This window comes from Rhinolophus hipposideros, assembly GCF_964194185.1.
Source record: "Rhinolophus hipposideros genome assembly, chromosome: 6".
NCBI lineage: Eukaryota > Metazoa > Chordata > Mammalia > Chiroptera > Rhinolophidae > Rhinolophus > Rhinolophus hipposideros.
This window is the reverse complement of record NC_138052.1, coordinates 62,680,940-62,696,890: the sequence shown is the minus strand read 5'-3', so window position 1 is coordinate 62,696,890 and position 15,951 is coordinate 62,680,940. Positions and strand designations below refer to the sequence as shown.

At 37.3% G+C, this 15,951-nt stretch overlaps 2 protein-coding genes across 6 annotated transcripts in view; one reads left to right on the top strand and one right to left on the bottom strand.

Annotated features, from left to right (window-relative positions):
- NEMP2 (nuclear envelope integral membrane protein 2) overlaps positions 1 to 15,951 on the top strand; it is a 64,916-nt gene that overhangs the window by 28,368 nt on the left and 20,597 nt on the right. The gene's annotated exons all lie outside the window — the stretch shown is intronic.
- The window catches only part of MFSD6 (major facilitator superfamily domain containing 6), a 61,967-nt gene continuing 48,297 nt past the window's right edge, over positions 2,282 to 15,951 (bottom strand). For 4 of the 5 annotated variants that reach the window (XM_081051956.1, XM_081051954.1, XM_081051955.1 and 1 more), the window contains 4 exons: positions 8,838 to 8,999; positions 7,818 to 7,916; positions 6,288 to 6,568; positions 2,282 to 4,301 (listed from right to left, as the gene is read on the bottom strand). In XM_081051956.1, coding sequence (XP_080908082.1) covers positions 4,098 to 4,301; positions 6,288 to 6,568; positions 7,818 to 7,916; positions 8,838 to 8,999 — 746 coding nt within the window. In that variant the 3' untranslated portion in view covers positions 2,282 to 4,097. Of the gene's footprint in view, positions 4,302 to 4,466; positions 4,492 to 6,287; positions 6,569 to 7,817; positions 7,917 to 8,837; positions 9,000 to 15,951 lie in introns of all 5 variants that reach the window. The other variant, XM_081051958.1, reaches the window with a different exon arrangement.

Sequence of the window (15,951 nt, the reverse complement as noted above, 5' to 3'; positions counted from 1 at the left end):
TTCGTCACACTCCAGAAATAGTTTATGGACAGCACCAGCCCACGACCACAGCTAGAGTAACACTGGTCTAGATGTTATTTTTCAAGACCCCATTGATCTTTTTAGGGAAAAAAAAATTCCTAACCTTTTTAAAGTACAATTTTACAGTTGAAAAGAATGGTACCCTCAGCTATTGGGGAAAGAGCATGATATATAATTTGTTAAATGATTATATAAAGTTCTTGTTTACACTTGTTGACACCTTTTAGAAGAAAAAGAAACATTGCAATTGTAGAACAAATGTCATAACCTCTCTGCATTCTTGGCACACTATGGAATTGTCAGTTAGTTGACATTTTTTTCCCATTCTCTTTCACTTACGTTTTGCTTAATTTTGTCTCTTAACTCATATCTCCAACCACTTAATGGTGGGAACTGAATGTTTTATTGCACAGCTTACTAGGTATAGGTAAACATATTTAACATAGCACTGTAGTTTGAGAGAATGTCGTATCATAGGTTTAAATGTTAACCAAATACTAAGAGAGCTAGGCCCTGGTTGGGGAAATGAGACAGCAGTCCTCTTGCCACAGACTATGCCACACAACAATGGTGGTATTTATGGAGTGTACATTATGTGTCAGGTATGTCGTTTAAATATCAAAACAACCTGTAAGCAGACACTAATCACCTTAATTTTACAGAGGAGGGTCCTGAGCCCCAGAAAGGTTATGTGTGTATGTAACTTCTCACTGGCAGAGGTGAGGCTCAAAGCCAGACAGTGGGACTGCAGAGCCAGCACTCCTACCCCCAGCACCATAAGGTCCCTGGGTTGCCATCTAAAAACTGGGACCTCCTTGGAGCCACAGTGGGGCAGGTGCTGCCTCAACCACCTGAAGCGGTGGGAGCTGAGTGAGAGTTAGGGCCCATCTGGACTGGTCCATTTCTACCCCATTCTAACTTTCCAGTTACTCTCTTAAGCCACACTTTGTCCTGGCATACGGTAAATCACTTGCTGATTTGAGAAACCACCCCTTTTCTCTCACCCCTTTATTCTGTCCCTATGCAGGTACCAACCTCTCCCATCTCCCCAATGGTTTGGAATTCTTGAGCCAGGTATTTTCAGAGCTTTGCTGAAACAACAGTAGTGGTTTAGGGCTTTAAAAGTAGCTTTGTCTTGTCCCCATGTACTAAAGGACAGAAGAATTCCCGAATGGAAGGTCACCTTTGACTTCCCTACTGTCAACTCTGTCACAGCATGCCCTCATCTTCACAGAATGTTAACTTAAGGGTCTGTCTTTTCACACTGAAGATGAGGAAACAGGCCCTGAGATCTCCCAAAGGCGATTTCGTCCCCTGTACCTTCAAGGTTCAATATGGTAGCCATGAACCACATATGGCTGTTTAAATGAGAATGCTATTTCCTCAGGTGCACTATCTACACTGCAGGGCTGACAGTCCCCTGCAGCTAATGGCTACCATTCCGGACGGTGCTGCTCTACAAAGTTAGCTTTGGTCCCATCACTAAGCTGTGTTCCCTCCAGAATCCTATTGAAAGTGGGGATAGTGATAAGGACAAAATGATCTCAGCACATAACAAGCACCCAGTAACTATGTAACTATGGGTGTGGTTCACTGCTGAACTCCAGATCGGCTGTAAGAAATACTGCTGAAGTGATGTCCCGGCGCCTGCAGCAGCTCCACCCCCAGCAGTATTGGGAGAACTGCAAATCCGAGGGAAACGCTTAGCTAACTGCTTCATGTGGCCAGTAAAGCAGCACTGTTCTTCCTATGATTTGTTTAGGCTTTACATGAGGTTTACTGGCTAATGGAGATATATGTATTATAATGTATTAGTCTACTTACGGCTTTGAGTAATAGTTTAATAATTACCAACTAACTTCTTTGGATCCACACAAGCTTAGCACTTTGGGCAGTTCACTTTTTCTACAATCATAGGGGAAAGAGTATGAAATAAGTCATTAAGGCAGTGATTACCAGCCTGGGCTTTGTGACACCCTGGGTATTTCCATGGAATCTCAAGAGGGGTTATAAAATTCTCAAATCGAAATTTAATTTGAATTCACTTTAATATTTTTTAAAATGCCACTTGGAAGAAAGGAAGAAAAAGTCACAAAGTCCACAAACCCATGAATGTGTCTAAAAGGCTGGAAATTACTGCATTATTGAATCAGCTTTCACAGTAAACGTTGCATAACAAAGCCCTGTTGAATCTGGTCTTATCCATTACAGAGTAAAGTACTTCTATTTTTCTGGTCCCATCTTTATCATTTAAGAAATGTTTAAAAATGGTATTTATTTTTATTTCAACATATCAACTGTGCATTTCCAAAACAGCAGGCTTTTCAAAGGAGTAAATCAGAACTGTAAACACAAGATACAGTATAAGTTTTTGACTCCCTACAGGTCAGTTTCACAAATCCACATACTGTACATTCATAGGTGAGGTTCAGCCTGTCACCCATTTCTTCATTTCTATAATTACATAAGCATAATAAATACATCTGATTTTTAAAGGTCACTTAAAATGAGTCATGATAATTTATAGTACAGTACATTTCAGTTCAAGTGCAAAAGTAACTATTTGCTTAATTCAATTTCTTTCCGTTATTTTATTTTTAAGCTGTGTTTTGTGGTGAAGCTAGAAATCCAAGTGTAGAATTTCTTCTCCCAGATGCAGTTTGGGGCAGAAGTATAGTATCATGGAGAAGCCCTCACTTTACAACTGATCCTGTTTAATCAGGGTCAGAGGGTAAAGTGAGTTGCTCCTTTTTAACTCCGTTCTTTCCTCTCTCCTATGCTCATCCACAGCTATTATACACACTATAATTGACCTTCATTCACTAAAGCAGTATTCCCTTTCCATAGCCCTCCCCCAAGGCTTCCTATTAACCTTAGCTTTCATTTTTAGCAGCAAGCGTAATGTGTGATGCACCCAGCCATTGTTCTGACAGTAGCTGTCATGTTTACAGTAGCATACCCACATCTGAACTGTCCAGTGTCTGACTGTGTCCTCAAGGGAAAGAATACACTGAGATGTGTTTCTTTAGTCATTGGAAAGTACAGTTACTTCTTATTCCTGTCCTTTCCATTCCTGGTTTCCTATTCAACACCTTTTACCCCTCACCAAAAACAAAACAAAAACTGACCCACTATGTAATTTTTAAAAATTGCATCCCTTTCCCAGGCACTTAAATCTTATACTGTTATTTGTAAATAGTACTGCTAAATTAAAGAAACTCTTAGGAATTCAGTGATTTTTTAAAAACTCCATCAACTAAGTAGAGCCTGAATCACTATAAAATTATAAATAGTGATATCGGCTATTTACAGTATCAATATATTTAGTAAACCCTCGTCTACCAGGCCACAGGATACTGAGTTGGTTAGTTTATTTGGAATATTCCTTCCTCTGATCTTAAAGCCCATTTAAAACAAAAGGCATTTTAAAGCTCAGCTTAGCTTGCAGTTGTCAATAACAGCTTTTGCTCAAAGAATTGACTATTTTCATTATATACCATACACATATAAAAATATATTTGCTAGAGATATGCCAAGTTTCTGATTATACTTTTTCCCTTTTTTAAACAAAAGCATATACTCTACTTTTATCTGCTTACTGTATTTAAATCTTTTTAAATGGTTCTCATTAAGAGGAACAAAATTATAAGTGTATTCTGTTTCTTCCCAGTTTGCATTAAGAACCAAATAATTAGAATAAATAATCAGAATAGGGATTTATATCAGCACTTACCTTGAAACACTTTCTTTCCCTCCACTTACTTAGTGTAACTGCTGGTTTCAACTCTCCCTGCCCTGGCAGAGAAGTCCTGTAGTCCTTAACCTAACCAACCAAGTCCTCATTGAACTCCATTTCCCTTCAGTGATTCCGGTGGGAGTATGGAAGGTAAACTGTTTCTGCCAATATGTACTGTAGCTCCTATGTGTGTGTTTCCATGTTAATGAGTTCAGGTATTTAGAAGCGTGTGTGGTGCTATGCTCCTCAAGGTGAGGCATGTCCGGGGTTGGGGGCACCTCTGCCTCTGTCCTGGCAGAGGAGCCCTGTTCCATGCAGGGTGTGAAATGAGCAGAACCCCTCAGTGTCCCCCAGAAACAGGCTGAGCCTGCTGGTCCTCACTTTCCTTTGCAGTCTGGTCCACACTGGGGAGAACAGGGCTGCTCTGCATCTGAGATGCTGCTGCTTGAGGGGATGGCTGATTTCTGGATGGGTCAGAGGAAATCTCACATGGGACAGGCTGTGCTCCACCAGCTGGAGAATCTCTCCGATTCTCACTGGTCTCCTGGAAGGAAAAAAACAAGAAATGCCTCATGGTCAGTGCTAGCAAATAAATGCAACACTTTTTATATACTTCCCAATAAGATATAGGAAACATGGGGAGATCATCATCAAGTGACCACTCCAGGGAACAAGTAATAGAAGAATAAGGATAGAATGAAGGTCTTACCTTTCATCTCTTTTCCTACGTGCAACTGCCAAAGCCGCATGAAAAATACAAACACTGTAAGCACACATATCTTGTGGGTAAAGGAACATTACTACCAAAGTGCCTGTTACTACTAGGCAAACAATTTACATTAACAAATATGTACTGAGTCCCCACCAGCCATTGTGGCAAGTCACTGGGCAAGCAGCATGGCATGGAACTCAGGCCACTTGCTGAGACCACAGAATTCAACAGTTGCTAGGCACCTTGTCTAACAGGAAGTAATGCATTCTCCATCTCAGAGACAGGGCCACAAAAGAATATCCTGAAATTAAGAGCCCTATATACATTTGAGATTTTAAAGTATACAGTGAAAATTAAATAAGACAGAACATCCACATAAAAAAAGGGAATGTAAACAAGCACTTATGTAAGCAATTGTAAGGAACTGTGAGTACACACTCCAGCAATCACCCCATGGCATCTCTGTAAAATGCCACACTGCTGTATTCCATGCCACAGTCATTTTTACAAATCAGGAAACATATTTTTAAAATGCATTTTCCTCTGAATCAGTACCTATCATTTCCAGTAGCTAAGCACCAAAAAACAAATGTTATTTCTGTGATTGATTCCAAAATGTAAAAATAAATAAATAAATAAATCTTACTATAACAGCTTCTTAATAAAAAATAACTAAGCCATACCAGCCAGTGTTAAAATTAACATACCAGAAAAAAAAATTAATGATAACTAAGCCCGACAGGCTTCTGTGAAAATAAGGATGAGTGCCCAAAGTAGTGAAAACATTGCTATTCAAGCAAGAGATACCATCTTTTCTTTTGCTTCACCTCCCTGATTCACATCCTTTATATGCCCCTCTCACCTTGATATTCTCCTTCATGACTAAGCAGAGGATTTGTGTGAGTTTATTATCTGGATAAATAAATAGGATCATGCATAGACCAGAATGCATTATGGTTATCAATGAAGAATGAGATTTAGTTTAAATTACAGAAACATTATGTTAGTTTACAAAGTCATGATAAAGGTAGTTCAAATTTTCAAAAATAGAAGTTACCCAAATTACTTTTTACGTCTTTCCCCTTTATTTCCCCCTGCAAACTACTCTAGGAATAGAGCTGACATGATGCATCAAATAAAAGGAAATGATTAACATAAACACAAGGAAGTGGACTCATTACTTTAGCCAAACTGTTCATAGAAGTCACACTTAATCATTTTCCAAAGGCAGAATATAGCTTTAGTTACAATTACCCACACTTTTATCAACATGATTTACTTGGAGAGATCACACCTGTTCGGACAAGAAAAACTACACTTTTTATTTTTCATGTAGGGCCTCCAGCAAAACCACACTTCCACTGAGTTAGGTGTCATTATTAGACCCACACAGTGGCTCAGGGTACTCATTAATTCATCAAATATTTATTAAGATCCTATTATATATAATGTCCCCACTAGAATTTTAGAATCACAGCGATTAGTGCCCCCAAAGCAAGAACCATATATTTTTGCTTTGCAACTGCAACTTGTATCTGACAACACTGAAATTTTCAAGAAATATACAAAATTAGAATAGATATATTCAACACTTTCAAGAAGTGTTGTCTTCTCTGTGAAACCTTCCTCAACTCCATAAGGTAGGATTTTTCCTCTGTGGAATCCTGTACACACCCCATAATGCACTTGTCACAGAGTACTGACATTATTTGTCTGCATGTTTGTTTCCCCCAGCAGACCTTCCATAATCTCACTGAGTGAATAACTGATGACTGAAACACTGGGCACACTTAAGGTAGGCCAGCAGAGGAGCTTTACCTGTAACGGCTGTGTCTCAGAAGCATGGCTGTCTCTTGTGAGCTGTATCATCTCTTTAATTTGGTAGAGTGCGTAGACAAAGGTCACCCAGGGAGAGGAACTGACCCCCCAGGCTGGCTTGTTCACATCCTCTTGTTCTTCCTGGTGCTTGGTTTTCTTGGGTGGAAGTCTGGGCTCAATGCGTGGCATGATGTCTTCTGTCTGTTGCTGTACCAAGTCGATGGTTGCTATGGGAACAGGACTTGATGGAACAGGAATCCTTTCTGCCAACATTGTCTTGTCTAGAGAGAAAATCATGTTTGAATCATTTTTTAGTTTTCTACACATTTAAAAAACATAAAAATAAACAACGAAACAAGCATACAATCCCACAAGCCCATTCTAGTGTGGTTGGCAACGTTAATAAATTGCTGTATACCAAAGGCTTCTTTACTTGATCCAAGTACTGAGCAAGTGAACATGAGGTTTCTCTTCCAGGGTCTCTTTACAGGATTTAATACACATTAACTAATACTTATTTATAAAATGTATTGTTCATTTTGCCCCACATCTGTGGGGCAAAGGTTACAGTGAATGTTGCCTTAGGCCCACTTACAGTATGAGATTTTAAAGATAAACATCAAAACAGGAAAAGCCATGTGATAGCTGTTTTTATTGGCCTTTTACTGAAGGCAAGGAGACGGAGGGTATATGAGAGATATGATCCAATTAAGATTATAAAAGAATAAGAATGAGAAAAACCAGTATTGGTCTTTCTTTCTGAGTGACTTGTTGGGATTAAAATCTATCTCTAGGGTTTCTGTAACAGGCTAGTTTTCCTAACAAAAGCATTTCAGGTACTTGAGGCAAACGCCAGTCAAAGGACAGGACACAAAAGAAAATGAGCTCCATTCTGGAACCTAAGACCTCAGCAGGAATATTTCTATTCTACTGGTTGCCCTTCTTCATAAAACTAAACAAAACGAAAAGTTCATTTAAAAAAAGAGTTCATTAAAAAAAGAGTTGGAAATTTGTTCTCATTTAAACATCATATTTGATATAACCTTCTTTCTCTATAACAACTTTAATGAAGGCTATGCCTAATTGATGGAAAACTTCAAATTTAAAATTTAGACATTTTTTCAAAGGAAGGTATAATAAAAGCATGCAGATTAATACCACTGCCTATCTCTAGTAGTGAAGTTACTGTATAGTCTTATACCTATTTAATTTAAATTTTAAATCCATTTAGAATACCAGAGAAATTTAAAACCAATACTTCCCCCAGTACCTTATACCATAAACCAAAACAAGAATATCCCAAGCTATGTAAGACAACAATCTTCTTTTCAATACAATAGATAGCTCCTCTCGAGCAACAGTACACGAGTCCGCTGATACACCAGAGAACATCGAGCCAAGTAGTTGTATACTCTGCAGTTGTATACTCTGTTGTATACTCTGTCGCCATCTCTGGTTTCTGAAGGATATGCATGGAATTCCCCACGGCTTCAAGCTTTCGAACCACTAAGAAAGAAGAGATATGTTTACCTTCTTCTTCATCTGGCACTGCCAGCCACTGGATCAGGGCAAAGAGGAGCAGGATGACCAGGCAGGCCATGCCGATTCCTCGGAAGGTTGCAGCAGCCCCTGGAAAACAAACAGCACTCTATAGAGTGATTCCAGGAAATGCAGGTAGCGTTCATCCAAAACAGTCACTGTGCTAAAGTTCAGTACAAAGGCAGCAAAGCTTGGGATGACCCAGAGAATGGCAAATGGCCATTAGCTTCATCGAGTGAAACACACACACGGCAGAGTAGGTATCAGGAGACCCAGGTGCTACTACTGGATGTGTCATTGGTCACATTTTAAAACTGCATTTATAAAGGACTGTATCTGGGTGTGTTTCACCATAGAATTCAGTGGTACTCTCTTTTTCATAAAAACCATTTACCTAACTATTAAACAGCCCTACTAATGTGTAATTGGAGCAGCGGAGCTCAAACAGTGCTGTCAATTTAGACATTCCTGGGCCCACCTTCCACAGATGGCTGAGCAGTTAAGAGCCTAGAGCAGAATAACCTCATCTTCACCTCAGCCCCTGTAATTCCAAAAAGGGAGATCTGACAGGGCTGACAGACTGTCGTCGTAGATGTAGTGACATTACCAAGGCCAGCATATTGCTGGATTTTTCTGCTTCAGGATCTCATGATGGAATACCAATGATGTTTTCTTTCCTCTAAAATTATTACCAGCAGGTTTAGGGTAGTTTATGTCAAAGCAAAAGCCCATTTGTTTACCTCGTTTGTCTGGCTCCTTTGAGGTATCTTTAGCATCTCACTAAGCTGTTGGTCAGAGAAGTGTACACAGTGACAGGCTGGCTGGAATCACCTTACCTGAAGCACACTGCTTTACAGTTATGACTACCATGAAAGGGAGAAAGAGAATATGACTACTGGAGTTGAGCTTCTGGCAATCTTCAGTAATAATCTGAGTGCTTACTGAGGTGTTGCTGAAAAATCATTAAGTTTTTGTCACAGTAGAAAGGGAAAAAGAGAAAGCCATTCTTACCAAAATAATTGACTAACACGCCCCCGATCATGGCACCACAGCCTCTCCCCAAACCCAGGTGAAGGCCCTGCAGGATGCCCTGAGCAGACGTCCTCAGCTCGGGGGGAACAGCTGCACTCAGGTAAGAAATGCAGGCTGCCCAGATGGCCGCGTGTGTCACTCCTGGAGAGGAGGAACAGGAAGGATTGTCTGGTCAGCACTCCTTAGGTTATTCTTTTTTCAAACATGAGCTCTTCATTTAAAATACATGTATATATACACATATATCTATACAATAAAGATGTTTATTTATGGTAAAATATACATAATATTTAGCACTTTAACCATTTTTAAGTGTACATTAATAGTTTAGTGGCATTAAGTACATTCACAATATTCTGCAACTATCACCATCACCCATCTCCAGAACTTCTTTATCATCCCAAACTGAAACTATCCAATAAACAGTAACTTCCCCCATGCTTTGGGAACTATCATTCTACTTTCTGTTTCTGTGAATTTGAGTACTCTACCATGTTTCCCCCAAAATAAGACCGGGTCTTACATTAATTTTTTCTCCATTAGGGCTTATTTTCAGGGTATGTCTTATTTTTTTCATGTACAACAATCTACATTATTCAAATAGTCATATCATCTTCTTCTGGAACATTGTCATAACGTATTAAATGTGTCCGTCTGGCTGACAATCTTAATGGGGGCTTATTTTCAGGGTAGGTCTTATTTTCGGAGAAATACGGAAGGTGCCACATATTAAGTGGAATCATGTAGTATTTGTCTTTCTGTGTCTGGCTTATTTCACTTAGCTGAATGTCTTTCAAAGTTCATCCATGTTTCAGTACGTGTCCAAATTCTTCCTTCTTAAGGCTAATATTCCCTTATATGTAGATAACACATTTTGTCTATCCATTCATCTCTTGATGGACATTTGGGTTGTTTCTACCTGTTGGCTAGTATTGTGAATGCTGCTGCTGTGAAAATTGGTGCGCAACTATCTGTTTGAGTCCCTGCTGTCAATTCTTTTGGGTATATACCTAGAAGTGGAATTAATAGGTCATATGGGTAACAATATATCTAACACTTTGAGGAATGCTTAAGTGGTTTCCACAGTAGCGACACCATTTTACATTCCCACCAGAAATGCACAGGAGTTCCAATTTCTCCACATCCTCACCAGTAGGTATTTTCCATGTTTTTCATAGTAGCAATAATGGATATGAAGGGTATCTCACTGTAGTTTTGATTTGTATCCTTAATGACTAGTGTGACGCTGAGCATCTCTTTTTATTGTTGTATTTATTGGCCATTTGTATATCTTTTCTGGACAAATGCCTATTCAAATCCTTTGCCCATTTTTAAATTGAATTGTTCGGTTTTTGTTTTCGTTGTTTTTTTTGGCTGTTGAGTTGTAGGAGCTCTTTATACATTTTGTGTATTAACTTCTTATTGGGCACCTATTTTGACATTAAGATTATTTCCAATTTTTTCCATTATAATTAGCACCATGATTAACACTGTTGGAGATACTGCTTTTTACATATCTTAGATTATTTACATTGGTTATAATTCTACAAGTGGGGTTAATGATCCAAAAGATATAGCTATTTTTATGCCTTTTAACACATAGTTCCAATTTGTTTTCCAAAAGAGTGTAGAGACCATTTATAATTATTCATTACCAGTTTCATTATTTCTTCATTATTTATTAGGAAGGAGGGAAGGATAAAGATAGCAGGCTATTTTAATGTACAGCAACTGTGCATTGTCTGAATTTAAATATTTATTAAAGCACTGCTCTAACTGTATTAAAAAGATAATGACACAAGATATACAAGAAATATAGAGAAAGGAAGCCAAACACAACACTGCAGAAAGTCATCAGCATACAAGAGAAGAGAGCAAGAGAATAAAGGAGAGAAAAACTGTAACAATCAGAAAACAATAAAATGTCAGTAACTATATACCTATCAATAATCACTTTAAATGGATTAAATGCTCCAATCAATGGATGAATAGATAAACAAGATGTGGTACATATATACAATGAAATATTAGTCATAAAAAAAGAACGAAATCTTACCATTTGCAACAACATGAATGGACCTAGAAGGTATTATGCTAAGTGAAATAAGTCAGACAAAGATAAATACAATACGATTTCACTTTTATGTGGAATTTAAAAAACAAAATAAAACAGACTCATAGGTACAGAGCACAAACTGATGGTTGCCAGATGGGAGTGGGGTTAGGGGATGGGTGAAAAAGGTGAAGGGATTAAGAAGTACAAATTGGCAGTTACAAAATAGTCATGGATTTGTAAAGTACAGCATAGAGAATATACTTAATTGTAATAACTGTATATGGTGTCAGGTGGGTGCAAGACTTACCGAGGGGAATACCTTGTAAATTCTATAAATGTCTAACCACTATGTTGTACACCTGAAACTAATATACTGAATGTCAACTGTAACGTAAAAAGAAAAAAAAAAGGAAACATCTTGAGTAAGATACTTAACACTTCTGGATTTCAATTTCAATAAATTATAAAAAACAAAAGATAATGACACAACAGGTTTTACAAATGGAAGGGATTAAGAAATCATCTGGTTCTGCCTAGATTAGTCATGGACTTGCTCCCTGAAAAATAATCTCATTTGGAGATAATATCATCAGAAACTTTTTTTTAAGTGCAAAAACAATTTTTATTTATACTTAGCATTAGTTGTTAACATTCTAAACTAATCTTTAATGAAAAAAGAAAATTTTACTGCTTGATCTTATGCAGACTATGCTAGTTTTGTTTTTTTCTTTTGTTTTTTAGTTACAGGTGTACAAAACAGTGTAATAGATATTTATCATTTATGTCCCTCACAAAGTGATAAGCCCCCTCCCCCAATCTACTACCCCTCTGACATCACACACAGCATTGCATTTCCACTGTCTCTATTCCTAATGCTGTACTCCACTTCTTGTAACTATATATACACACACACATATATATATACATTATATATATATGTGTGTGTGTATATATATATATATATATATATATATATATATAAATATAGTTGACATTCATTATTGCTCAGCTTCAGCTTCAGGTGTACAGTGCAGTGATCAGGCATCTACATCATCCCTGAGGTGGTCTCCCTAATGAGACAAGTGTCCATCGGATACCCTACAAAATCTTTACAACATTATTGATTATATTCCCCAAATTGACTTTTGTATTCCCATGGCAATCTTGTGGTTACTGATTGTGCTTTCTAATCCCCTCACCTTCCCCCTTATCCCCACCCCCATTCTCATCTAGCAACTCTCAGTTTTTCCTCTATCTCTCAGACTATTTCTGATTAGTTCATTCATTTTTTTCTTTTCTTTAGATTCTACATATAAGCGAAATCATATGGTATTTCTCTTTCTCTGTCTGACATCTTCCACTTAGCATAATGTTCTCTACGTCCACCCATATTGTTGCAAATGGTAAGATTTCATTCTTCTTTATGGCTGCGTAATACTCCATTGTATAAATGTACCATGGTTTCTTAATTCAGTTATCTACCAATTGGTTGTTTCCATGTTTTGGCTATTGTGTATAGTGCTGCAATAAACACAGGGGTGCATAAATTTTTTCGAATTAGAGTTTTGAATTTCTCCGGATAGATACCTAGGGGTGGAATTGCTGAGTCATAAGATAGTTCCATTTTCAGTTTTTTGAGATACCTCCATACTGTTTTCCATAGCGGCTGCACCAATCTGCAATCCCACCAACAGTGCACAAGGGTTCCCTTTTCTCTACATCCTCGCCAGCATTTGTTGTTTGTTGATTTATTGATGATGGCCATTTTGACTGGGGTGAGGTGGTATCTCACTGTGGTTTTTATTTCTATTTCTCTAATGATTAGTGAGGTTGAACATTTTTTCATGTCTGTTTGCCATCTGTATATCCTCTTTAGAAAAATGTCTCCATGTCCTCTGCTCATTTTTTAATTGGGTTGTTTGTTTTTTTGGAGTTGAGTTTTTTATAAATTTGGGATGTTAACCTCTTATCAGATATATCATTGGCAAATATCTTCTCCCATTCAGTAGGATCCCTTTTTGTTTTATTGATGGTTTCCTTTGCTGTGAAAAAAAACTTTTTAGTTTGATGTAATCCCACATGTTTATTTTTTCTCTTACTTCCCTTGCCCAAAGGGATATATCCGTAAAAATCTTACTCCAGGTAATGTCTGTAATTTTTCTTCTAGGAGTTTTATGGTTCCAGATCTTATATTTAAGTTTTTAATCCATTTTGAATTCATTCTTGTATATGGTGTAAAGACGTGATCCAGCTTCATTTTTTCACATGTGTCTGTCCAGGTTTCCCAGCACCATTTATTGAATAGACTGTCTTTACTCCACCGTAAATTCTTGCTTCCATTGTCATAAATTAAATGAACATATAGGCATGGATTTATTTCTGTATTTCTGGGCTCTCTCTTCTGTTCCATTGATCTATGTGTCTGTTTTTATGCCAGTACCATGCTGTTTTGATTACTGTAGCCTTGTACTATAATTTGATGTCAGGTATTGTTGTACCTCCCACTTTGTTTTTATTCTCAAGATTGCCGAGGCTATCCAGGGTCTTTTATGGTTCCATATAAATTTTTAGGATTATATGTTCCATTTCTGTGAAAAATGTCCTTGGTAGTTTGACAGGAATTGCACTGAATCTGTATATTGCCTTAGGCAGTATGGAAATTTTAACGATATTAATTCTTCCTATCTATGAGCATGGTATGTGTTTCCATCTATTTGTATCTTTTTTAATTTCCCTCTTAAGTATCTTATAATTTTCTGAGTACTGATCTTTTACTTCTTTGGTTAAATTTATTCCTAGGTATTTTATAGTCTTTGAAGCAATTATAAATGGGATTGTTTTCTTAATTTCTTCAGATATTTTATTATTGGTATATACAAATGCAACTGATTTCTGCATATTAATTTTGTATCCTGATACTTTACTAAATTCATTTATCAGTTCTAATAGTTTTTTCACGGAGTCTTTAGTGTTCTCTATATATAGCATCATGTCATCTGCATATAATGACAATTTTATTTCCTCATTACCAATTTGGATGTCTTTTATTTCTTTTTCTTGTCTGACTGCTGTGGTTAGAACGTCCAGAACTATGTTGAATAGAAGTGGAGAAAGTGGGCAACCTTGCCTTGTTCCTGATCTTAAGGAGAATGGTTTTAGCTTTTCCCCATTGAGTATGATGTTAGCTGTGGGTTTTTCATATATGGCCTTTATTATGTTGAGATATGGTCCCTCTATTCCCACTTTCTTAAGAGTTTTTATCATAAATGGTGCTGGATTTTGTTAAATGCTTTTTCTGCATTTATTGATAGGATCATATGATTTTTATTTTTCATTTTGTTAATGTTGTGTATCACATTAATTGATTTGTGGATGTTGAACCACCCTTGCATACCAGGGATGAATCCCACTTGATCATGATGTATGATCTTTTTAATGTATTGCTGAATTCTGTTCGCTAATATTTTGTTGAGGATTTTTGCATCTATGTTCATTAGGGATATCGGCCTGTAGTTTTCTTTTTTTGTAACGACTTTGTCTGATTTTGGGATCAGGGTGACAGTGGCCTCCTAAAAAGTGTTTGGGAGGCTTCCCTCCTTCTGGATTTTTTGGAATAGTTTGAGGAGAATAGGTGATAATTCTTTTTTGAATGTTTCGTAAAATTCACCTGTAAAGCCATCTGGTCCAGGGCTTTTGTTTGTTGGGAGCTTGTCGATTACTGTTGCAATTTCCCTGGTGGTAATCAGTCTATTCAGGTTTTCCTTTTTTTCTTGAGTTAGCCGTGGAAGGTTGTATGCTTCTAGAAAATTGTCCATTTCTTCCAGATTGTCTAATTTGTTGGCATATAGTTCCTCATAGTAATTTCTTAAATTTTTTTGTATTTCTGTGGTGTCTGTTGTCACTTCTCCTCTTTCATTTCTGATTTTATTAATTTGAGTCCTCTCTTTTTTTTGATTAGTCTGGCTAAAGGTTTGTCGATTTTGTTTATCTTCTTTAAAAACCAGCTCTTGAATTCATTGATCTTTTGTATTGTTTTTCTGGTCTCTGTTTCATTTATTCATCAGAAACTCTTAATCTATGTTTTGGAAAATTAAACTAAAAGATTAATATAAATTTAAGATTTAATCTGGCTTTAGTCTGCTTTTAGCCAAAATGGAATTAACAGCGACTGGATTTACCTTCCTTCCTGAAACAACCAAAACTTGGACAAAATATATGAAACAATAGTTCCCAAGATACGGGACATCAGCAACAAGGACAGTAATTATTTGAGAGACAGAAAACAAATGAGGAGCCCCAGTTTACTACCTGCTTAGAGTTTGAAAGCTGGAAGGCATAGAGGAGGATCCACTGAGTTGAGGAGGTGGAGCTGTCAGTCCGGGGAGACCAAGGCAGCTAGAGTTTCAGGTGAGAGTACCAGAGAGGAGAGAGCTTCACAGAGACGGACTGCAGAAATCTGCAGATGATTTCCCTCAATATTCAGCAGAGTACTGATCAGCAAAAGCATGTGTAGAAACTCTGTAAAGCCAGGGAAAGAACTATCCGAAGGCATTACAGAAACGGTACTCAGAACCCATAGGGGGCCGGGAATAGTACTGGTTTCATCTGCCAAACTGGAAAAACTCATGATTCCTGGGATTGGCAGAGTACTTAAAAGGGTCCTGTGTTAGTATTATGAAAGAATTAGACCTCGTCTAAACATTGCTCTGGTCCCACCCACGTAATTTTTAAAAGCAAAACCTTTAAAGGATCATACTGTTTCTAAGTAATTTAGCTGTGTGCCAGACAAAGCTCAAGAATATTTATAGGCATACAAAGAGATCCAGCACCCAACAAAGTCTGGCAAAATTCACAATGTCTGACATACAATCAAATTACGAGGGATGAGCTTACTTAAGTAGATTTCAATAATGGAATAAACATAATTTTTACTGGTCACATTAGATTATATGTCCCATACTTAACTAAGAAACAAAATCATTTTTCTTAGGCTTATACATGTTTCAGTAATCATTTCAACCAGGTTATTTTTGAACT